The following is a 25,666-nucleotide window of genomic DNA, read 5'->3' as shown; positions in this document are numbered from 1 at the left end:
CAGCATATCCAGCTCTGCTATATCCAGCATACACAGCATATCCAGCTCTGCTATATCCAGCACACCCAGCTCTGCTATATCCAGTAGATGGCGGCTAGAGCTCTCCCATTGTTCCTGCCCCCATAGAGGTGATGCTCTCATTGATTTGCAGTTCTCTCTTTTATCGCCTTTCTCTTGCTCCTGTCATGTGACTGCAGCTGCTTCTTGTCTCCATCGCCTGATCCCACATTCAGGGATAACCCATCATCTTCCATGGGACAGATGGAGGGAAAGTTTCTCTCCACTTCTCCATCTCGCTGTGACACAATGCAGAAGTTTACAGCCTGATTGTTATTTGTGATTTAGGTGCAGCAAGAAGAAGAGAGCTGCGGCTTGTATCTGCAGGGTCCCAGGGGCTGGGATGAAACGACATCTCATCTATGGCTTCTACTATGTCCACAACTCCCCATCACAGATGGACCAGGACGAGATGGATACAAAGGCCTAAGGAAAGCCATGGGGGTCCACACTGAGGGGGCCGGGGGACGTCGCCTGCACTGCTGCCATCTTGTGGCCATTGAATATTTCTTAGGACCGGTCCATATAATGGAAGAGTATCAGAGTACGCGACCAAGTGCCCGAAATCTCTATGCAGAAGGAGAGAGGAGCGGGGGAGGCCATGTGTTGTATCACTAACATAACACAGGCACCCCGAAACACAGGGACAACACAACACAGGGACAACACAACACAGGCACCCCGAAACACAGGGACAACACAACACAGGCACCCCAAAACACAGGGACAACACAAAACAGGGACAACACAACACAGGCACCCCAAAACACAGGGACAACACAACACAGGAACAACACAACACAGGAACAACACAACACAGGAACCCCGAAACACAGGGACAACACAACACAGGAACAACACAACACAGGGACAACACAACACAGGAACAACACAACACAGGAACCCCGAAACACAGGGACAACACAACACAGGCACCCCAAAACACAGGGACAACACAACACAGGAACAACACAACACAGGAACCCCGAAACACAGGGACAACACAACACAGGCACCCCAAAACACAGGGACAACACAACACAGGCACCCCAAAACACAGGGACAACACAACACAGGCACCCCGAAACACAGGGACAACACAACACAGGCACCCCAAAACACAGGGACAACACAACACAGGAACAACACAACACAGGAACCCCGAAACACAGGCACCCCGAGACACAGGCACCCCGAAACATAGGGACCCCATAACACAGGCACCCCAAAACACAGGCACCCCGAAACACAGGGACAACACAACACAGGAACAACACAACACAGGCACCCTGAAACACAGGAACCCCGAAACACAGGCACCCTGAAACACAGGTACCCCGAAACACAGGCACCCTGAAACACAGGCACCCCAAAACACAGGGACAAAACAACACAGGAACAACACAACACAGAAACCCCGAAACACAGGAACCCCGAAACACAGGCACCCCGAGACACAGGCACCCCGAGACACAGGCACCCCCGAAACACAGGCACCCCGAAACACAGGCACCCTGAAACACAGGTACCCCATAACACAGGCACCCCAAAACAGAGGCACCCGAAACACAGGGACAACACAACACAGGAACAACACAACAAAGGAACAACACAACACAGGAACCCTGAGACACAGGCACCCCGAGACACAGGCACACCGAGACACAGGCACACCGAAACAAAGGGACAACACAACACAGGAACCCCGAAACACAGGCACCCCAAAACACAGGGACCCCATAACACAGGCACACCGAAACACAGGCACCCAGAAACACAGGCACCCCAAAACACAGGGACCCCATAACACAGGCACACCGAAACACAGGCACCCAGAAACACAGGCACCCCAAAACACAGGGACCCCATAACACAGGCACACCGAAACACAGGCACCCAGAAACACAGGCACCCCAAAACACAGGGACCCCATAACACAGGTACCCTATAACACAGGTACCCCGAAACACAGGGACAACACAACACAGAACCCCGAAACACAGGGACCCCAAAACACAGGGACAACACAACACAGAAATCCCGAAACACAGGGACAACACAACACAGGGACCCCATAACACAGGGACCCCGAAACACAGGCACCCCGAAACACAGGGACATCACAACACAGGGACCCCAAACACACAGGGACTCCATAACACAGGGCCCCCGAAAAACAGGTACCCCGAAACACAGGGACCCCATAACACAGGTACCCCGAAACACAGGGACCCCAAAACACAGGCACCTCAAAACACAGGGACAACACAACACAGGTACCCCATAACACAGGGACAACACAATACAGGAACAACACAACACAGGCACCCCATAACACAGGGACCCTGAAAAACAGGGACCCCAAAACACAGGGACCCCAAAACACAGGGACCCCGAAAAACAGGCACCCCAAAACACAGGGACAACACAACACAGGCACCCCAGGCTGAAACTTTCCTTTCTCAGTGTCCCCCCAAACCTCCCAGCTCCCATGTAGTAGAAGACAATAGAACGGCTGCGGCTTCCCCCCGTCTCTCACACACGGTGCCCCGGTCCCCCCCGTCTCTCTCACACACGGTGCCCGGGTCCCCTCCGTCTCTCACACACACGGTGCCCCGGTCCCCTCCGTCTCTCACACACACGGTGCCCCGGTCCCCTCCGTCTCTCTCACACACATAGTGCCCCGGTCCCCACCGTCTCTCACACACACATAGTGCCCCGGTCCCCTCCGTCTCTCTCACACACATAGTGCCCCGGTCCCCACCGTCTCTCACACACACATAGTGCCCCGGTCCCCTCCGTCTCTCTCACACACGGTGCCCCGGTCCCCTCCGTCTCTCACACACACATAGTGCCCGGTCCGGTCCCCTCAGTCTCTCACACACACGGTGCCCCGGTCCCCTCCGTCTCTGACACACGGTGCCCCGGTCCCCTCCGTCTCTCACACACACATAGTGCCCCGGTCCCCTCCGTCTCTCACACACACGGTGCCCCGGTCCCCTCCGTCTCTCACACACACGGTGCCACGGTCCCCTCCGTCTCTCTCACACACATAGTGCCCCGGTCCCCTCCGTCTCTCACACACACATAGTGCCCCGGTCCCTCCGTCTCTCACACACACATAGTGCCCCGGTCCCCTCCGTCTCTCACACACACATAGTGCCCCGGTCCCCTCCGTCTCTCACACACATAGTGCCCCGGTCCCCCCCGTCTCTCTCACACACGGTGCCCCGGTCCCCTCCGTCTCTCACACACATAGTGCCCCGGTTCCCCTCGGTCTCTCACACACGGTGCCCCGGTCCCCTCCGTCTCTCACACACGGTGCCCCGGTCCCCTCCGTCTCTCACACACACATAGTGCCCGGTCCGGTCCCCTCCGTCTCTCACACACGGTGCCCCGGTCCCCTCCGTTTCTCACACACACATAGTGCCCCGGTCCCCTCCGTCTCTCACACACGGTGCCCCGGTTCCCCTCGGTCTCTCACACACGGTGCCCCGGTTCCCCTCGGTCTCTCACACACGGTGCCCCGGTTCCCCTCCGTCTCTCACACACGGTGCCCCGGTCCCCTCCGTCTCTCACACACACATAGTGCCCCGGTCCCTCCGTCTCTCACACACGGTGCCCCAGTCCCCTCCGTCTCTCTCACACACACATAGTGCCCGGTCCGGTCCCCTCCGTCTCTCACACACGGTGCCCCAGTCCCCTCCGTCTCTCTCACACACGGTGCCCCGGTTCCCCTCGGTCTCTCACACACGGTGCCCCGGTTCCCCTCGGTCTCTCACACACGGTGCCCCGGTTCCCCTCGGTCTCTCACACACGGTGCCCCGGTTCCCCCGGCGGATGGTGTCCCTATGCAGCGGCCCCCGATGCCTCTCCCGCCGGTCCGGTCGCTGTCCCCGGTGCTGCTGCTGACCCTCGGATGATGTCGGGCCGGAGGAGTCCCGGCTGCTGCTGCTTGCTGCCCGTAAATGAGGATAACGGGAGGTTCCTGCTTTTGGCCATTTTCATAGTACTTTACCTCATAGCCGGCGCCACAATCTTCTCCACCATAGAGAGTCCGTCCGAGGCCAAAGCCCAAAGCCGCTGGGACCGGATCGTGAGGAACTTCAGCCAGTCCTATAACATCAGCGTCCGGGAGCTGCGCTCCTTCCTGCGGGACTATGAGGCGGCCATGGCGGCCGGGATCCGGGCAGACGCCCTCAGACCACGGTGGGACTTCACCGGAGCCCTCTACTTTGTAGGAACGGTGGTCTCCACTATAGGTAAGAAGTCACCTCTACTACCTCTGCTACCTGTACTACCTGTACTACCTCTGCTACCTGTACTGCCTGTACTACCTCTGCTACCTGTACTACCTCTGCTACCTGTACTACCTCTGCTACCTGTACTACCTCTGCTACCTGTACTGCCTGTACTACCTCTGCTGCCTGTACTACCTCTTCTACCTGTACTACCTCTGCTACCTGTACTGCCTGTACTACCTCTGCTACCTGTACTACCTCTGCTACCTGTACTACCTGTACTACCTCTGCTACCTGTACTACCTCTGCTACCTGTACTACCTCTGCTACCTGTACTGCCTGTACTACCTCTGCTGCCTGTACTACCTCTTCTACCTGTGTGCAAGGAACTTCTGCTATCACCCCAGCTTAAATAAGTCTAGGGAAGTTATCTATCTATCTATCTATCTCCTATCTATCTATCTATCTCCTATCTATCTATCTATCTATCTATCTATCTATCTATCTATCTATCTCCTATCTATCTCCTATCTATCTATCTATCTATCTATCTATCTATCTATCTATCTATCTATCTCCTATCTATCTATCTATCTCCTATCTATCTCCTATCTATCTATCTATCTATCTATCTATCTATCTATCTATCTATCTCCTATCTATCTATCTCCTATCTATCTATCTATCTATCTATCTATCTATCTATCTATGTATCTATCTATCTATCTATCTATCTATCTATCTCCTATCTATCTCCTATCTATCTATCTATCTATCTATCTATCTATGTATCTATCTATCTCCTATCTATCTATCTCCTATCTATCTCCTATCTATCTATCTATCTATCTATCTATCTATCTATCTATCTCCTATCTATCTATCTATCTCCTATCTATCTATCTAATCTATCTATCTCCTATCTATCTCCTATCTATCTCCTATCTATCTATCTATCTATCTATCTATCTATCTATCTATCTATCTATCTCCTATCTATCTCCTATCTCCTATCTATCTATCTATCTATCTATCTCCTATCTATCTATCTGTCTCCTATCTATCTATCTATCTATCTATCTCCTATCTATCTATCTATCTATCTATCTATCTATCTCCTATCTATCTATCTATCTATCTATCTATCTATCTATCTATCTATCTATCTCTCTCCTATCTATCTATCTATCTCCTATCTATCTATCTCTCTCCTATCTATCTCCTATCTATCTATCTCCTATCTATCTATCTCCTATCTATCTATCTCCTATCTATCTCCTATCTATCTATCTATCTATCTCCTATCTATCTATCTATCTATCTATCTATCTATCTCCTATCTATCTATCTATCTATCTATCTATCTATCTCCTATCTATCTATCTATCTATCTCCTATCTATCTATCTATCTATCTATCTATCTCTCTCCTATCTATCTATCTATCTATCTATCTCCTATCTATCTATCTATCTATCTATCTATCTATCTATCTATCTATCTATCTATCTATCTCCTATCTATCTATCTCCTATCTATCTATCAAATCAAATCAAATCAAATCAAAAAAGCTTTATTGGCAGGTCCAAGTTACACATTAGCATTGCCAAAGCATGGGGAGAATAGGGAGTTGAGGAAATGGGATTCACCCGGGGTCGGTGTACAGGGGTTCATGATGTATCATGGGGGGGGGGGGGATACATTCAGGGTCGGGGTATTGGAGTCCATGACCTATCGGGGTTGGGGTATCGGAGTCCATGACGTATCACGCTCCTCTCAGTCTATGGCAGGCAGTGACGTATTGTGCCACTATAGTCGCTGTGGTCTCTTCTTCTCCCAGCAGGATGGGTAGTTTCTCTTCCTCCTCCATGGTGGAGAAGCCTGGGAGGAGGTTGGAGAGTCTCCTATAGTGAGTGTCCCTCACTGCTGAGTATTTGGAGCAGTGTAGCAGGAAGTGGGCCTCATCCTCCACGGCCTCCTGGTCGCACTGCTGGCACAGTCTGCTCTCCCTGGGGATGTAGCTCTGTCGGTGCCGCCCAGTTTCAATGGCCAGGTTGTGGGCGCTCAGTCTGTAGCGGCTCAGGATCTTCCGGTCTCTGGGGTTGGGAAGCTCCTCCAGATATGGGGCCAGTCTATACTCCCTCTGCAGGCTCTGGTACACGGCCAGCTTCTGGGATGCCCTGACCTCCTCTCTCCATTCTTGGACGTAGTCTTCTTGTCTCCTGGTTATTGTGTTCCTGATCCCGGCTTTTGTGAGCTGGTATGGGGGGATTGTCTGGTTGGGCTGGGTTCCAGAGAGTATGTTTTGGGGCTCTGCTTTGCCTGGGGCCCCTTGGTGTAGCAAGGCTTTATGGTGATAGGAACCTTCACTACTACCATGTAGGTGGCCCCAGAATGACAGCGCCCTCTTCTGGATAGTTAGGTGCAGGGGGAATCTGCCCAGCTCTGCTCTACAGGCACAGTTACAGGTGCTCCGATGGACCTGGAGGAGATGCTTACAGAACTCCAAATGGAAGATTTCCGTTGGGCTGGAATCCCATTTTGACCAGTCGGGGTATGTGTGAGGACCCCAGACCTCGCTGCCATACAGGAGAATTGGTGCAATAATGGAGTCAAAGATTTTAAGCCAAACCCTGACAGGTGGCTTAAGGTGGTAGAATTGTCTTCTGATGGTGTAGAAGGTTTTGCAGGCTTTGTCTCTCAGCATCTCGATGGCAGATTTGAAGCTCCTTGTCTGTTCTATTATCAGGCCCAGGTAGGTGTAGCTGCTGGTGGCTGTAAGGGGCTGGTTGTGTAGTATATAGGTGGTGGGGGGGGGGCCCAGGTAGGTGTAGCTGCTGGTGGCTGTAAGGGGCTGGTTGTGTAGCGTGAAGGTAGGGGACCCGGCTGACTTTGTTTTCCTTCTCTGGAACACCACAGTGTTGGTCTTTTTGAGGTTGATGGGTAGAGCCCATGTGGTGCTGAACTTCTCCAGGATGGCTAGCTGGTCTTGGAGACCTTTCTCAGATGATGATAGGAGGAGAAGGTCATCCGCATACAGAAGGAATTTCACCTCGGTGTCATGGAGGGTGAGACCTGGTGTTGGGGAGGACTCCAGGGCTACTGCTAGCTCATTGATATAAATGTTGAAGAGTGTTGGGCTGAGGCAGCAGCCCTGCCTGACTCCTCGGCTCTGCTGGAAATAAGCCGTTCTCTTCCCATTTACCTTCACGCAGCATTGGTTCCCAGTGTAGGAACTTTTGATAACATCATAGGTCTTTCCCCCTATTCCACTCTCCAGCAATTTTAGAAGCAATCCTGGGTGCCACACCGAATCGAAAGCCTTTTTGAAGTCCACAAAACAGGCGTATATTTTTCCTTTCTTTGTGTTGTGGACGTGGCTCTGGATGAGGCGGTGCAGGGTATAGACATGGTCCGTGGTGCGGTGGTTCGGCATGAACCCTGCTTGGCTTTTGCTGAGGATATTGTGCTGGGTGAGGAAGCTGAGGATTCTCTGGTTCAGGATGTTGTTGAAGAGTTTCCCCAGGTTGCTGCTGACACATACCCCCCGATAGTTGGCCGGGTCGTACCTGTCCCCGCTCTTGTGTATTGGGGTTATGACACCTTGGTTCCAGGCACGAGGGAAGTAGCCAGAGCTCAGCACAATGTTGTACAGTTTTGCTATGGCCGCCTGTATTGCTGGTGGGCTGTACTTGATCATTTCGGGGGGGATGCCGTCAGTACCGCTGGCTTTCTTACACCTTATAGTTGATAGTCTCTCAGAAATCTCCTGCGGTGTTATAGGTAAATCCAGAGGGTTTTGGAAGTCCTTCAGTATCTCCTCCATGGTCTTCAGTTTTGATATAATTTGTTCTTGGTCCGGGTTCCGTTCCTCTTTCGGGATGTCTCCATAGAGGTCTCTGAAATATTGGAGCCAGATGTTGCCGCTCTGAATGTGGAGGGTGTTTTTCTTCCCCTTTGTGCCCAGGTGGTTCCATAGTTCCCAGAAGGAGTTTTCTTGGAGGGCGTCTTGGAGCTGGGTGAGCTTGGTTAAGGTGTACTCCTGTTTTTTCCTTCTGAGAAGGGTTTTGTATTGCCTTTGTATTGTGTCATAGGCCTCCCGCAGTTTGGTGTTGTTGGGGTCCCTGTGCTTTTTATTTGAGGCCGATCTTAGGGTCTTCCGTACACCTTTGCACTCCTTATCAAACCAAGCGCTAGGATTTTTTTCTTTTGTCTTCTTGTGGCTACTCTTTTGCAGGTCAGCCATTTCTGCCATGGTGTAGAATATATTATTAAGATCCCTTACCGCTTGGTCCACTCCTTCTGGGTTACTCTGGTACACCTTGTTGTTAAAGTTGTTGAGCATCCCTTGGATTTTTGGTTCAGTGTGTATCTCTTTATACTTGAGAGACGACATCTTGGACCACTTGTAGGATGGATGTAATGGGAAAAGTCCGGCCTGATGGGGTTTTTGTCCCGGTGGTTTGTTTGTGGACTTAATATAAAGGACTATCTGGTTATGGTCCGACAGGTGTGATTGTGGATTGACTATGAAGGCCCCAATGTCTGAATGGCCCATATCTGTGATGGCGTAGTCCACTACACTGCTGCCCACATGGGAGTTTAAGGTAGTCCTTCCTAGGGAGTCTCCCTTGGTGCGACCATTGAGGATGTGGAGCCCCAAACTTCGGCAGAGATTCAACAATTTTTTGCCGCTCTTGTTCACTGTGCTGTCATAGCTGTTCCTCTCCATGTGTACTGAGCTATCACATTCAGTCTCTGCCCCATATATATAGATGTTTCCGTCTGCGGTCAGGTAGTCTCTTTCCCTACCTGTTCTGGCATTGAGATCTCCAATTATGAGGACTTTTCCGCGGGTTTGATAGTGGGTGGCTTCCCTTTGCAGGATTTCGAAGGTTTCAGGGTTGTGGTAAGGGGACTCTGGCGGTGATATGTAGGCAGCGCATAGGTAGATGTCAGATTAGGCGGTGAGGATGGAGCGGCCTATTCTAATCTATCTATCTATCTATCTATCTATCTATCTCTCTCCTATCTATCTATCTATCTATCTCCTATCTATCTATCTATCTATCTATCTATTATCTATCTATCTCCTATCTATCTATCTATCTCCTATCTATCTATCTCCTATCTATCTATCTATCTATCTATTATCTATCTATCTATCTATTATCTATCTATCTCCTATCTATCTATCTATCTCCTATCTATCTATCTCCTATCTATCTATCTATCTCCTATCTATCTCCTATCTATCTATCTCCTATCTATCTATCTATCTCCTATCTATCTATCTATCTATCTATCTATCTATCTATCTATCTCCTATCTATCTATCTATCTATCTCCTATCTATCCTATCTATCTCCTATCTATCTATCTATCTATCTCCTATCTATCTATCTATCTATCTATCTATCTATCTATCTATCTATCTATCTCCTATCTATCTATCTATCTCCTATCTATCTCCTATCTATCTATCTATTTATCTATCTATCTATCTCCCTATCTATCTATCTATCTATCTATCTATCTATCTATCTATCTCCTATCTATCTATCTATCTATCTCCTATCTATCTATCTCCTATCTATCTATCTATTTATCTATCTATCTATCTATCTCCTATCTATCTATCTATCTCCTATCTATCTATCTATCTCCTATCTATCTATCTATCTATTTATCTATCTCCTATCTATCTATCTATCTATCTCCTATCTATCTATCTATCTATCTCCTATCTATCTATCTATCTATTATCTATCTATCTCCTATCTATCTATCTATCTATCTATCTCCTATCTATCTATCTCCTATCTATCTATCTATCTCCTATCTATCTATCTATCTATCTATCTCCTATCTATCTATCTATCTCCTATCTATCTATCTCCTATCTATCTATCTCCTATCTATCTCCTATCTATCTATCTCCTATCTATCTATCTATCTATCTATCTATCTATCTATCTATCTCCTATCTATCTATCTATAAATCAAATCAAAAAAGCTTTATTGGCAGGTCCAAGTTACACATTAGCATTGCCAAAGCATGGGGAGAATAGGGAGTTGAGGAAATGGGATTCACCCGGGGTCGGTGTACAGGGGTTCATGATGTATCATGGGGGGGGGGGGGAATACATTCAGGGTCGGGGTATTGGAATCCATGACCTATCGGGGTTGGGGTATCGGAGTCCATGACGTATCACGCTCCTCTCAGTCTATGGCAGGCAGTGACGTATTGTGCCACTATAGTCGCTGTGGTCTCTTCTTCTCCCAGCAGGATGGGTAGTTTCTCTTCCTCCTCCATGGTGGAGAAGCCTGGGAGGAGATTGGAGAGTCTCCTATAGTGAGTGTCCCTCACTGCTGAGTATTTGGGGCAGTGTAGTAGGAAGTGGGCCTCATCCTCCATGGCCTCCTGGTCGCACTGCTGGCACAGTCGGCTCTCCCTGGGGATGTAGCTCTGTCGGTGCCGTCTGGTTTCAATGGCCAGGTTGTGGGCGCTCAGTCTGGTATATGGGGCCAGTCTATACTCCCTCTGCAGGCTCTGGTATATGGTCAGTCTGTACTCCCTCTGTAGTCTCTGGTATATGGCCAGTCTATACTCCCTCTGTAGTCTCTGGTATATGGGGTCAGTCTGTACTCCCTCTGTAGTCTCTGGTATATGGTCAGTCTGTACTCCCTCTGTAGTCTCTGGTATATGGCCAGTCTATACTCCCTCTGTAGTCTCTGGTATATGGCCAGTCTGTACTCCCTCTGTAGTCTCTGGTATATGGGGCCAGTCTGTACTCCCTCTGTAGTCTCTGGTATATGGGGTCAGTCTATACTCCCTCTGTAGTCTCTGGTATATGGTCAGTCTATACTCCCTCTGTAGTCTCTGGTATATGGGGCCAGTCTGTACTCCCTCTGTAGTCTCTGGTATATGGGGTCAGTCTGTACTCCCTCTGTAGTCTCTGGTATATGGCCAGTCTGTACTCCCTCTGTAGTCTCTGGTATATGGGGCCAGTCTGTACTCCCTCTGTAGTCTCTGGTATATGGGGTCAGTCTATACTCCCTCTGTAGTCTCTGGTATATGGGGTCAGTCTGTACTCCCTCTGTAGTCTCTGGTATATGGTCAGTCTATACTCCCTCTGTAGTCTCTGGTATATGGTCAGTCTGTACTCCCTCTGTAGTCTCTGGTATATGGTCAGTCTGTACTCCCTCTGTAGTCTCTGGTATATGGTCAGTCTATACTCCCTCTGTAGTCTCTGGTATATGGTCAGTCTATACTCCCTCTGTAGTCTCTGGTATATGGGGTCAGTCTATACTCCCTCTGTAGTCTCTGGTATATGGTCAGTCTATACTCCCTCTGTAGTCTCTGGTATATGGTCAGTCTGTACTCCCTCTGTAGTCTCTGGTATATGGTCAGTCTATACTCCCTCTGTAGTCTCTGGTATATGGTCAGTCTGTACTCCCTCTGTAGTCTCTGGTATATGGTCAGTCTATACTCCCTCTGTAGTCTCTGGTATATGGTCAGTCTGTACTCCCTCTGTAGTCTCTGGTATATGGTCAGTCTGTACTCCCTCTGTAGTCTCTGGTATATGGGGTCAGTCTATACTCCCTCTGTAGTCTCTGGTATATGGTCAGTCTGTACTCCCTCACTGGCTGTAAGGGGCTGGTTGTGTAGTATATAGGTGGGGGCCCAGGTAGGTGTAGCTGCTGGTGGCTGTAAGGGGCTGGTTGTGTAGTATATAGGTGGGGGGCCCAGGTAGGTGTAGCTGCTGGTGGCTGTAAGGGGCTGGATGTGTAGTATATAGGTGGTGGTGGGGGGGGGGCAGGTAGGTGTAGCTGCTGGTGGCTGTAAGGGGCTGGTTGTGTAGTATATAGGTGGGGGGGCCCAGGTAGGTGTAGCTGCTGGTGGCTGTAAGGGGCTGGTTGTGTAGTATATAGGTGGGGGGGGGCCCAGGTACGTGTAGCTGCTGGTGGCTGTAAGGGGCTGGTTGTGTAGTATATAGGTGGGGGGCCCAGGTAGGTGTAGCTGCTGGTGGCTGTAAGGGGCTGGTTGTGTAGTATATAGGTGGGGGCCCAGGTAGGTGTAGCTGCTGGTGGCTGTAAGGGGCTGGTTGTGTAGTATATAGGTGGGGGGGCCCAGGTACGTGTAGCTGCTGGTGGCTGTAAGGGGCTGGTTGTGTAGTATATAGGTGGGGGGGCCCAGGTAGGTGTAGCTGCTGGTGGCTGTAAGGGGCTGGTTGTGTAGTATATAGGTGGGGGGCCCAGGTAGGTGTAGCTGCTGGTGACTGTAAGGGGCTGGATGTGTAGTATATAGGTGGGGGGGCAGGTAGGTGTAGCTGCTGGTGGCTGTAAGGGGCTGGTTGTGTAGTATATAGGTGGGGGGGGCCAGGTAGGTGTAGCTGCTGGTGGCTGTAAGGGGCTGGATGTGTAGTATATAGGTGGTGGTGGTGGGGGGGGGGGGGCAGGTAGGTGTAGCTGCTGGTGGCTCTAAGGGGCTGGTTGTGTAGTATATAGGTGGGGGCCCAGGTAGGTGTAGCTGCTGGTGGCTGTAAGGGGCTGGTTGTGTAGTATATAGGTGGGGGCCCAGGTAGGTGTAGCTGCTGGTGGCTGTAAGGGGCTGGTTGTGTAGTATATAGGTGGGGGGCCCAGGTAGGTGTAGCTGCTGGTGGCTGTAAGGGGCTGGTTGTGTAGTATATAGGTGGGGGCCCAGGTAGGTGTAGCTGCTGGTGGCTGTAAGGGGCTGGATGTGTAGTATATAGGTGGGGGGGCAGGTAGGTGTAGCTGCTGGTGGCTGTAAGGGGCTGGTTGTGTAGTATATAGGTGGGGGGGGCCAGGTAGGTGTAGCTGCTGGTGGCTGTAAGGGGCTGGTTGTGTAGTATATAGGTGGGGGGGGCCAGGTAGGTGTAGCTGCTGGTGGCTGTAAGGGGCTGGTTGTGTAGTATATAGGTGGGGACCCAGGTAGGTGTAGCTGCTGGTGGCTGTAAGGGGCTGGATGTGTAGTATATAGGTGGGGGCCCAGGTAGGTGTAGCTGCTGGTGGCTGTAAGGGGCTGGATGCGTAGTATATAGGTGGGGGGGGGGGCAGGTAGGTGTAGCTGCTGGTGGCTGTAAGGGGTTGGTTGTGTAGTATATAGGTGGGGGGGGGGCAGGTAGGTGTAGCTGCTGGTGGCTGTAAGGGGCTGGATGTGTAGTATATAGGTGGTGGTGGGGGGCCCAGGTAGGTGTAGCTGCTGGTGGCTATAAGAGGCTGGTTGTGTAGTATATAGGTGGGGGGGGGCCCAGGTAGGTGTAGCTGCTGGTGGCTGTAAGGGGCTGGTTGTGTAGTATATAGGTGGGGGGGGGCCCAGGTAGGTGTAGCTGCTGGTGGCTGTAAGGGGCTGGTTGTGTAGTGTGAAGGTAATGGACCCGGCTGACTTTGTTTTCCTTCTCTGGAACACCACAGTGTTGGTCTTTTTGAGGTTGATGGGTAGAGCCCATGTGGTGCTGAACTTCTCCAGGATGGCTAGCTGGTCTTGGAGACCTTTCTCAGATGATGATAGGAGGAGAAGGTCATCCGCATACAGAAGGAATTTCACCTCGGTGTCATGGAGGGTGAGACCTGGTGTTGGGGAGGACTCCAGGGCTACTGCTAGCTCATTGATATAAATGTTGAAGAGTGTTGGGCTGAGGCAGCAGCCCTGCCTGACTCCTCGGCTCTGCTGGAAATAAGCCGTTCTCTTCCCATTTACCTTCACGCAGCATTGGTTCCCAGTGTAGGAACTTTTGATAACATCATAGGTCTTTCCCCCTATTCCACTCTCCAGCAATTTTAGAAGCAATCCTGGGTGCCACACCGAATCGAAAGTCCACAAAACAGGCGTATATTTTCCCTTTCTTTGTGTTGTGGACGTGGCTCTGGATGAGGCTGTGCAGGGTATAGACATGGTCCGTGGTGCGGTGATGCAGGGTGTGGACGTGGCTCTGGATGAAGCGGTGCAGGGTATAGACATGGTCCGTGGTGCGGTGATGCAGGGTGTGGACGTGGCTCTGGATGAGGCAGTGCAGAGTATAGACATGGTCCATGGTGCGGTGATGCAGGGTGTGGACGTGGCTCTGGATGAGGCGGTGCAGGGTATAGACATGGTCCGTGGTGCAGTGATGCAGGGTGTGGACGTGGCTCTGGATGAGGCGGTGCAGGGTATAGACATGGTCCGTGGTGCGGTGATGCGGGGTGTGGACGTGGCTCTGAATGAGGCGGTGCAGGGTATAGACATGGTCCGTGGTGCAGTGATGCAGGGTGTGGACGTGGCTCTGGATGAGGCGGTACAGGGTATAGACATGGTCCGTGGTGCGGTGATGCAGGGTGTGGACGTGGCTCTGGATGAGGTGGTGCAGGGTATAGACATGGTCCGTGGTGCGGTGATGCAGGGTGTGGACATGGCTCTGGATGAGGCGGTGCAGGGTATAGACATGGTCCGTGGTGCGGTGATGCAGGGTGTGGACGTGGCTCTGGATGAGGCGGTACAGGGTATAGACATGGTCCGTGGTGCGGTGATGCAGGGTGTGGACGTGGCTCTGGATGAGGTGGTGCAGGGTATAGACATGGTCCGTGGTGCGGTGATGCAGGGTGTGGACGTGGCTCTGAATGAGGCGGTGCAGGGTGTGGACGTGGCTCTGGATGAGGCGGTACAGGGTATAGACATGGTCCGTGGTGCGGTGATGCAGGGTGTTGACGTGGCTCTGGATGAGGCGGTGCAGGGTATAGACATGGTCCGTGGTGCGGTGATGCAGGGTGTGGACGTGGCTCTGAATAAGGCGGTGCAGGGTGTGGACGTGGCTCTGGATGAGGCGGTGCAGGGTATAGACATGGTCCGTGGTGCGGTGATGCAGGGTGTGGACGTGGCTCTGGATGAAGCGGTGCAGGGTATAGACATGGTCCGTGGTGCGGTGGTTCGGCATGAACCCTGCTTGGCTTTTGCTGAGGACATTGTGCTGGGTGAGGAAGCTGAGGATTCTCTGGTTCAGGATGTTGTTGAAGAGTTTCCCCAGGTTGCTGCTGACACATACCCCCCGATAGTTGGCCGGGTCGTACCTGTCCCCGCTCTTGTGTATTGGGGTTATGACACCTTGGTTCCAGGCACGAGGGAAGTAGCCAGAGCTCAGCACAATGTTGTACAGTTTTGCTATGGCCGCCTGTATTGCTGGTGGGCTGTACCTGATCATTTCGGGGGGGATGCCGTCAGTACCGCTGGCTTTCTTACACCTTATAGTTGATAGTCTCTCTGAAATCTCCTGCGGTGTTATAGGTGAATCCAGAGGGTTTTGGAAGTCCTTCAGTATCTCCTCCATGGTCTTCAGTTTTGATATAATTTGTTCTTGGTCCGGGTTCCGTTCCTCTTTCGGGATGTCTCCATAGAGGTCTCTGAAATATTGGAGCCAGATGTTGCCGCTCTGAATGTGGAGGGTGTTTTTCTTCCCCTTTGTGCCCAGGTGGTTCCATAGTTCCCAGAAGGAGTTTTCTTGGAGGGCGTCTTGGAGCTGGGTGAGCTTGGTTAAGGTGTACTCCTGTTTTTTCCTTCTGAGAAGGGTTTTGTATTGCCTTTGTATTGTGTCATAGGCCTCCCGCTGTTTGGTGTTGTTGGGGTCCCTGTGCTTTTTATTTGAGGCCGATCTTAGGGTCTTCCGTACACCTCTGCACTCCTTATCAAACCAGGCGCTAGGATTTTTTTCTTTTGCCTTCTTGTGGCTACTCTTTTGCAGGTCAGCCATTTCTGCCATGGTATAGAATACATTATTAAGGTCCCTTACACCTTGGTCCACTCCTTCTGGGTTACTCTGGTACACCTTGTTGTTAAAGTTGTTGAGCATCCCTTGGATTTGTGGTTCAGTGTGTATCTCTTTACACTTGGGAGCCGACATCTTGGACCACTTGTAGGATGGATGTAGTAGGAAAAGTCCGGCCTGATGGGGTTTTTGTCCCGGTGGTTTGTTTGTGGACTTAATATAAAGGACTATCTGGTCCGACAGGTGTGATTTCTATCTATCTATCACCTATCTATTATTTATCATCTATCTATCTATCTATCACCTATCTATTATTTATCATCTATCTCCTATCTATCTATCACCTATCTATCTCCTATCTATCTCCTATCTCTCTATATCCTATCTATCTCTCTATCTATCTCCTATCTCTCTAATTCTATCTATCTTTCTATCTAGGGCCGGATTAAAGGGAGGGCACCAGGGGCACGTGCCCCGGGGCCTCCACCACTTAGGGGCCCCCACCAGCTCGAACCCTAGCAGAACGGTGCTGCTTACCCAGGATATAAGGCCATGTAATAGGGCCCTAACACAGTGGACAACAGCGCGCAGAAAGTGCTGTGTTCTTACATTGCGTTATTAACACAAACACAATGTGGGAATACACTCTGATACTTAGTCCCCCCCCCCCCCCCCTCTGCTCCTGTCTCTAGGGCCTGGCATCTTCCCCTGTACTGCAGCCTCTAGTGACCATGTGCATTACAGAGGAGGATGCTGAGCCATACAGCCAGGAGCGAGGAGGGGCCTGTGCTAATTCACCTACAGTAAGCAGCCATCTGTATAGATCGCGGTATAGTTTATTTTTTTTTGGGGGGGGGGATTGTTGCCCAGGACCTCCACCAACCTTAATCCGGCCCTGTATCTATCTATCTATCTATCTCCTATCTATCAATTATCTATCTATCTCCTATCTATCTATCTATCTATCTCTCTCTCTATCTATCTATCTCTCTCTCTATCTATCTATCTATCTCTCTCTCTATCTATCTATCTCTCTATCTATCTCCTATCTATCTATCTATCTCCTATCTATCTATCTATCTATCTCCTATCTATCTATCTCCTATCTATCTCCTATCTATCTATCTCCTATCTATCTCCTATCTATCTATCTCCTATCTATCTCCTATCTATCTATCTCCTATCTATCTATCTCCTATCTATCTATCTCCTATCTATCTATCTCCTATCTATCTATCTCCTATCTATCTCCTATCTATCTATCTATCTATCTATCTCCTATCTATCTATCTCCTATCTATCTATCTCCTATCTATATATCTCCTATCTATCTATCTATCTATCTATCTATCTCCTATCTATCTATCTATCTATCTATCTCCTATCTATCTATTATCTATCTATCTATCTCCTATCTCTCTATCTATCTCCTATCTATCTATCTATCTCTCTATATATCTATCTATCTATCTATCTATCTATCTCCTATCTATCTATCTCCTATCTATCTATCTCCTATCTATCTATCTATCTATCTATCTATCTATCTATCTATCTATCTCCTATCTATCTATCTATCTATCTATCTATCTATCTCCTATCTATCTATCTATCTATCTATCTATCTATCTATCTCCTATCTATCTATCTATCTATCTATCTATCTATCTATCTCCTATCTATCTATCTATCTATCTATCTCCTATCTATCTATCTATCTATCTATCTATCTATCTGTCTCCTATCTATCTCCTATCTATCTATCTATCTCCTATCTATCTATCTATCTATCTATCTCCTATCTATCTATCTATCTATCTATCTAATGTTTCTTTGTTGGACAATAACACTTTAAGCATCATATGAAAAGTTACAATTCAGCAGAATTATTGCCTGTACTCTGTGTGTTATAATGGATGTTGTTATGGCAACTAAGGTAAAAAAAAAAATAATAAATACAAGGGCGCCCTCTACAGGCTGCATAGTGAGGTGCAGGTGTGCAGGATTTCATCCGGGTTTGTTTAAAGCAAATCCTTTCTGCAGAGTTTGTGCCACATGTACAGTCAGTGCAGGATATAAATATATATATATAAATATTATATATATATATATACACATACACTACTTTTCAATGTGCATGAGGAGACCCCTCCTCTATAAGACCATATATATATATATATATATATATATATATATATATATATATATATATATATATATATGTGTGTGTGTGTGATTTGCAGGGGGGATCTCCTCTAAGAAGATGCCACTCTGCATAATTTATGAAGCTTCTCATTACTGCCCCAGCCTGACCCCACACTGTGAGGATAACAGGGAGCAGCCATTCAGTATGCCTCAAACTTTGCTCTTAAAGGGATAGTATCATCACATGGCTTATTGTATAAATGGACAGTATCATCACATGGCTTATTGTATAAATGGTTTTATGTTACATATTTGTTAAGAATGGTGAAATTTTTCTAATTTCCCATTTTTCGATCTATATTATATAATAATCCTGATATCTTGCAGTTCATATTCTCACCACTGGGGCTAAAACTAAGCTGAGATTTCCAGTTGTGTCTATGGGGATAAGAGGAGGTTGCAGTCAAGTGATCTGCACAGCATTGCAGCGTCATGTGACACCAGTCACAGGTCACAGAGCGCACTCAGTAATGTCTCACATTAATCTCAAGAGGACAGAGTCTGTCTATTGTCATCTATGTCCATGAGGCTTGCTGTAAAGAATGTCACTAAATGCGATTAAGAACAGCCCAGGCAATATGGCCACCCTCATAATATTGTACAGTAAAGTAAAATAAAAAATAGTCAGAAAATCGAAACAGATTAGAATAAAATAAGAAGTTTTAGTATCTGATTCTAATCAGTAAGAGAATGTAGGTGACGCCGTCCCTTTAATTTAGTATAAGACCTGACTATATGTGTGTGGCTCCGGCAGGATCCAGCAGCTGTCAGAGTCTCCAGCTTTTCTAATGTGTCCTTGTACTGAGGACATTGATCTGCGTGGTAGTAATGCACCAAGCGCACTCATCCATGTTCCTGCCGTCCAGGCAACAAGATTACTGGGACTCCTGCAGAAACTGTGATGGCTCATAAACTGCAGAAGATCTACAAGGAGAAGCAGCTGACATGGCGCCTGCTCAGTGGCGCATGTATAGGCGCGTCTGCTGGGGGCCCCTCCTAGGAGACATCCTCAGCGCAGTCCCAGTCATGCAGACATTGCTGCTGTACAAGGTGGAGAACAGTGGTGTCCGGAGGAGGAAGGCCGGGGCAGTAACATTTCTGGGGAGGGGGGGGCAGTAACATTTCTGGGGAGGGGGGGGGCAGTAACATTTCTGGGGAGGGGGGGCAGTAACATTTCTGAAGAGGGGGGGCAGTAACATTTCTGAAGAGGGGGGGGGGCAGTAACATTTCTGGGGAGGGGGGGGCAGTAACATTTCTGGGGAGGGGGGGCAGTAACATTTCTGGAGAGGGGGGGGAGTAACATTTCTGGGGAGGGGGCAGTAACATTTCTGGGGAGGGGGGGCAGTAACATTTCTGGGGAGGGGGGGCAGTAACATTTCTGGGGAGGGGGGGGCAGTAACATTTCTGGGGAGGGGGGGGGAGTAACATTTCTGGGGAGGGGGGGGCAGTAACATTTCTGGGGAGGGGGGGGAGTAACATTTCTGGGGAGGGGGGGCAGTAACATTTCTGGGGAGGGGGGGGGCAGTAACATTTCTGGGGAGGGGGGGGAGTAACATTTCTGGGGCGGGGGCAATAACATTTCTGGGTGGGGGCAGTAACATTTCTGGAGAGGGGGGGGGAGTAACATTTCGGGGGAGGGGGGCAGTAACATTTCTGGGGAGAACATTTCTGGGGAGGGGGGGGGGGCAGTAACATTTCTGGGGAGGGGGGGAGTAACATTTCTGGGGAGGGGGCAATAACATTTCTGGGGAGGGGGGGCAGTAACATTTCTGGGGAGGGGGGGGCAGTAACATTTCTGGGGAGGGGGGGGGAGTAACATTTCTGGGGCGGGGGCAATAACATTTCTGGGGAGGGGGGGCAGTAACATTTCTGGGGAGGGGGGGCAGTAACATTTCTGGGGAGGGGGGGCAGTAACATTTTTGGGGAGGGGGGCAGTAACATTTGAGGGTGGGGCAGTAACATTTCTGGGTGGGGGCAGTAACATTTAAGGGTGGGACAGTAACAATTCTGGGGAGGGGGCCAGTAACAATTCTGGGGAGGGGGGCAGTAACAATTCTGGGGAGGTGGGCAGTAACAATTTCGGGGAGGGGGGCAGTAACAATTCCGGGGAGGGGGGCAGTAACATTTCTGGGTGGGGGCAGTAACATTTAAGGGTGGGACAGTAACAATTCTGGGGAGGGGGGCAGTAACAATTCTGGGGAGGGGGGCAGTAACAATTCTGGGGAGGGGGGCAGTAACATTTCTGGGGGGGGGGCAGTAACATTTCTGGGGGGGCAGTAACATTTCTGGGGGGGCAGTAACATTTCTGGGGGGGGCAGTAACATTTGAGGGTGGGGGCAGTAACATTTCTGGGGGGGCAGTAAAACTCTTTAATAGCAGCTGATGATATGTCACCCCGTCCTGATCTGTAACGCACAGAACTGGCTATGACATGATTACAGGATGCCTTCTATCATGGTCTACTATTCGCAGTGTAGGGGCCCCCTATGGTGTAGGGGCCCCCTGTAATGTAGGGGCCCCCTGCGGGCGCAGTGATGCAGAGACTCATCGGACTTGTCAGCAGAACTAAAGTGGAAAGGCTTTTATTATTAGATAAACTGATACAATTCATCGATAACATGAATATAATGGTCACCTGTTACCTAATACAGAGGGGGGGGGGGGTCCTATGGTACCTAATACAGAGGGGGGGGGGGGTCCTATGTTACCTTTTATGGAGGGGGTTGTGACCATGCATGACATAGATTGGTTGCGACCATGCGTTACATAGATAGAGTCATTGTGACTATGGATTACATAGATGGAGTCATTGTGACCATGCATCACATAGATAGAGCTACTGTGACCATGCATTACATAGTCATTGTGACCAAGCTTCTCACCTAGTTAGACAACCTCTTTTACTCTGCAGACAGGTCCCATACAGTCCTGTAGTACTATAGATGTTAATGGAGACATTTTCATACAGCAGCGGCTTCCGGGTGTTCTCAGATCTACATGATTCCCAGATATCTAGGAGTAAAGCGAAACTGGTGACATCATAAGGAGATCAGACAATATCTGGACTCGATATTTCTCTCCAGTGGAAAAGATGGTCTTCAGCTAACGGGCCCTCTGCATCCGTACAGTCCTAGGACCCGTGCAGTCATGGCCGGTCGGTCAGTATCATTAGGGGAACCTCCAAAGCAATCTGAACGCTGATCCAGAGCTGGTTTTCTAGTGATCAGCCGCAATCTATGTGGAAAAGAGAGGTATTCCATAGAGCCTATAGATATCCTGTGGTGTCCAGTCGGGCCACTAAGCCTAATAATAGGCGGACTCTTCCTGTTCTGTAGAGATCAGCAGATCAGGAGGTCACACCAATATATAAAAAAACACAGGATTCACCATTCACAGCAGGTGATGGTCACAGCTCCCCTCCTTCCTCTGACTCCCTCTGTACAATGACATTGGCACAGGTCACAGAGCATGCCCACAACACTCTTCCATATGTCAAAAATAGTATGGTTCATGTGGCTGCTGTGAAGCATACCTCTAAGACAGGGATGGGGAACCTTCGGCCCTCCAGCTGTTGCAGAACTAAAGTTCCCATCATGCCTGGACAGCCAAAGCTTAAGACAGTCAACCATATAGTAATGCCCCTATATAATGGGAATCGGAGATGTAGCAAGAAAAGGAAAAACACCATGGGAGTCAGAGAACAGGATGGAACTAATAGAAGGCTCCATGTATAAAGCGACCACCCGGTATGGTCAGTGGAGATCAGCACAGAGAATAGAAGAAAGGAGGAAGAGACATAACCGGCCCAGGACTCTACACAGCAATACGGGGACTCCAGCATTCTGGGCTCCACAGCGGGCAACTTAACAGGTTCGGGCCCGGTATATTTGCCCATTTACATTGACTGGTGATGTATACCCCCATGTCAGCCACCATTGCAGCCGGTCACATAATCAATGCTATTGGCTTCACTTGTCACTGGTTTCCATGGTGCGGCTAATTGGTGCAGGGAGAACCATTATAGGGGAATTTTACACTCAACGTAAATTTTCTTTCCTGTAGTCCGAAGCAGCAGCACATTATGGGGAAGATTCTATCTTCCTGCAATGATAGGACAGATGGTAACCAGCAATAAAGAGTTAATTGCCGCACCTATAAGTCCCTATGCTGACCTAGCCTCCTTGTGTACTTCTAACAATCTAGGAAAACATAACCCAAAACACTCAAGGTATGATGCATAAACTTTTATAGGGAGGGTTAGTTTGTGCTGCTGCTTCGGACTATAGGAAAGAGAATTTACGGTGAGTATAAAATTCCCCTTTCCCTTACGTCCTAAGCAGCAGCACATAATGGGGATATAGCAAGATCACATAAAGGGGGGAGAATCATACAGCAGCCATGAGAACCGCTTTACCAAGATTGGCTGCCCAGAGGTTCTAATGTCCAAAAGTATAAGAAGACCACAATGCAGTTCTGCATAACTGATCAATGAGAATGCACATCTCCTCCACCCAGGATGTAGACATTGCCCTTGTGGTAAGGGCCTTAATGCATTGAGGTACTTGGACTCTCACTTCTTGGTAACACACAGAGTCTGCCGTATCCATCTGGATAAAGTAGCTTTTGAGGACTCCAATCACTGTTCCTTCCTGAAAAAGATACAGATAAAATCTTCTGACTTCTCTGGTTCTCACTAAATAAACTCAAGGCTCCGCCCACAACCAGAGAGCGCAGGCTCAAGGCTCCACCCACAACCAGAGAGCGCAGGCTCAAGGCTCGGCCCCCGTCCAGAGAGCGCAGGCTCGAGGCTCCGCCCACAACCAGAGAGTGCAGGCTCAAGGCTCGGCCCCCGTCCAGAGAGCGCAGGCTCAAGGCTCCGCCCACAACCAGAGAGTGCAGGCTCAAGGCTCCGCCCACAACCAGAGAGCGTGGTTGTAAAGCTTCCTCATTGGAGGAATTTAGGCAAAAACAGGTAACCCAATCTGCTGAGTAATGTTGGATAAGGAAGGAACCTTAAGGGTAAAAGACAAAGTCCTGAAGGATAACAAGATCTGGTTCAGTGGCTCCTAATGTCTGAACATACTCCTGCGTTTAGCAGATGTAATAGCTACTAGGAAGCACCTTGAGGGTCAGGTATTTTAATTCAACTAAAGATAAGAACTCAAAACGGAGCCGTGCAAGGTGATGAAGGACGAGTCCTGGATCCCACCTGGGAGTTGGATCCATTACAGTGGCTTTAATCCTTTGCGTAGCTTTAATAAATCTCTGTATTAGGGATTTATGGGACAGTCAGCTGTCTGGAAGAGCAGAGACATGTATTTTGACGGTCGCAGATTCAGCTCATTCTCAAACCCATCCTGGAGAGGTCGAAGGATCGCCTTTATAGACAGTGATATGGGAGAAGTCCGATTCTTCACACCAGGATAGACAATGTCCTTCACCCTCAGGGAGGTTCTCTTTGTGGGTTCTGCTCTTAATAGCAGAATCATGTTTACCACCAATTCTAAAAAGCCTCAGCTCATCAGGCCTGTCAATCTTCAGGCAGTCAATCATAGGTGGTCGATGGGACTGGCAGATGGGGGGAGGAGCATGAGGCGGAAGTAGATGCCGTCTCCCATGTCGGACCTCCGTTCCACGTGTGAGCTCCATGGCCCGTGACCGGGACCCCGTTACTTACTGGGACCTTTGATGCCTCTGGAAGACGGCGCTGGGAAGAGAGCTTTGATCCTATGCCGATTATCTCCGTGCCTGTGAGAGAGGCCCGACCCGGTGCTGGCAGTGTGACTGGTGAGATTACCCGCGGCTATTGAGACATCGCGGCACATTGTCTGCTGGTTTGGACGGGGTTGGAGGACGTAGTGCCAGTGAGAGAGGCCCGGCCTGCCCCTGTGGTGTGACTGTCTGACGCCTGTCTGAGACGCCGTAGCATACTGCCGGTTGCGGGCGGGTCGGTGAGAGCGACCTGGTGGGCCTGGACGGGGCCGGAGGATGAGAGAGGCCCGGCCCCTGATGTGAGACTGCTCGCTGCTTCCGTGACGCTGTGGCATACAGCTGGTTGTGGGCAGGTCGGTGAGAGTGACCTGGCTGGCCTGGACGGGGTCAGAGGACGCAGCACCTGTAAGAGAGGCCCAGCCCCTGATGTGAGACCGCATGTTGCTTCTGAGACGCCGTGGCATACAGCTGGTTGTGGGCAGGTCGGTGAGAGTGACCTGGCTGGCCTGGACGGGGTCGGAGGACGCAGCGCCTGTGAGAGAGGCTCGGTCCGCTACTCAAGCAACGTGGCGTGGGATCGTAGATATCGCTAATGGTGTGGGTGTGCACTTGGAAGCCGTGACAACAGATTGGTGCCTGTAGCCGGGTAGAGGACGCTCTGCACTGCGCTGACATCTGAAGGGAAGTAATTAGTGTAACTTGTCCCTGTTGCCCCCCTGAGTCCCACTCGAGTGTCTGTCCGTTTTGGGGTAGTAGCTCGCAAGATAGAGCCGTCCCTTTTTTCTCTCTGCACCCTTCAAGAGCTCTGGTGTGTGGCTCAACATACTAAGTAACGGTTGCTACAACTAAAAAGTTATCTCTCGTTTTGGCGCACTCGTGTTGGGGGTATAACTTGTAGATCCTTTCCCCAGTTCCTATTGGGTTTTTGTTCGTGTGTTACTAACCTCTGAACTGTGCTCTAACAGGGGTTATGGAACTGTATGCTCGGCTACTAACCCGCATCTCCTGTACGAACTGACTGAACGGAACATAATCCGGGCATTAAAATTGTCCTGAGTGCATGTCCTAACTGGTTACCCCTTGATTACTGTTTCCCTCGGTTTGATCTAGTACTGACGGAGGACATCTGGGTTACTGATCTTTTCCTCCCGTATGAATTAGTCTGTCTGAGTACAACTTGGTCATTGTACTGTACACTTTGTATGAACTAATCTCAGTGTGCATGAACTGGTTACTAAATTTTCCCTCCTGTTCGTTGGACAGATATCATTCTGATCACTGAACTGCTCCTCCTAGTTTAACTAAATTATCTATTCAGCCGTACATAATTATGTTACAGATCTGTCCCTCCTATATGCATGAATTTTTTTCCGTGTGCTAGCAGGGCTACTAACTTGGATTTATTACTTCAAAGGCTGTGTGTGTCAACAGGGCTACTAATCTGTTTTCTCTCTGTATCAACTGGTGTTACCTGGTCATTTGGTGTAGAATCTGGTGAGGTTGGACAACCAAAATGACTTCTAGTCAGTCCAGGGAAAGACTCCAAAGAGCCTAAAACCACTGGTAAAATTGACAAACTGTTTGGTTCACCTACGGTTAAGGGAAAGGGAACCAGTAAGGCCAGTGAGGAGGATAGAAGAGAGTCGATTGGCACCACGGATAAAGGGGGGATGGAGCAGCCCAGTTGGTTGGG

The 25,666-nt window shown here is 49.6% G+C and overlaps 1 protein-coding gene across 2 annotated transcripts in view; it reads left to right on the top strand.

Annotated features, from left to right (window-relative positions):
• The first annotated feature begins 3,078 nt into the window (after positions 1-3,078).
• Positions 3,079-25,666, top strand: part of KCNK12 (potassium two pore domain channel subfamily K member 12) — a 135,002-nt gene continuing 112,414 nt past the window's right edge. For both annotated transcript variants that reach the window (XM_069954625.1, XM_069954626.1), the window contains exon 1: positions 3,079-4,319. In XM_069954625.1, the coding sequence (XP_069810726.1) occupies positions 3,977-4,319 (343 nt within the window). In that variant the 5' untranslated portion in view covers positions 3,079-3,976. The remainder of the gene's footprint in view (positions 4,320-25,666) is intronic.

This window comes from Dendropsophus ebraccatus, chromosome 15, assembly GCF_027789765.1.
Source record: "Dendropsophus ebraccatus isolate aDenEbr1 chromosome 15, aDenEbr1.pat, whole genome shotgun sequence".
Taxonomy (NCBI): Eukaryota; Metazoa; Chordata; class Amphibia; order Anura; family Hylidae; genus Dendropsophus; species Dendropsophus ebraccatus.
Note: the sequence above shows the minus strand (reverse complement) of the source record. Positions and strands in the feature narration are given on the sequence as shown.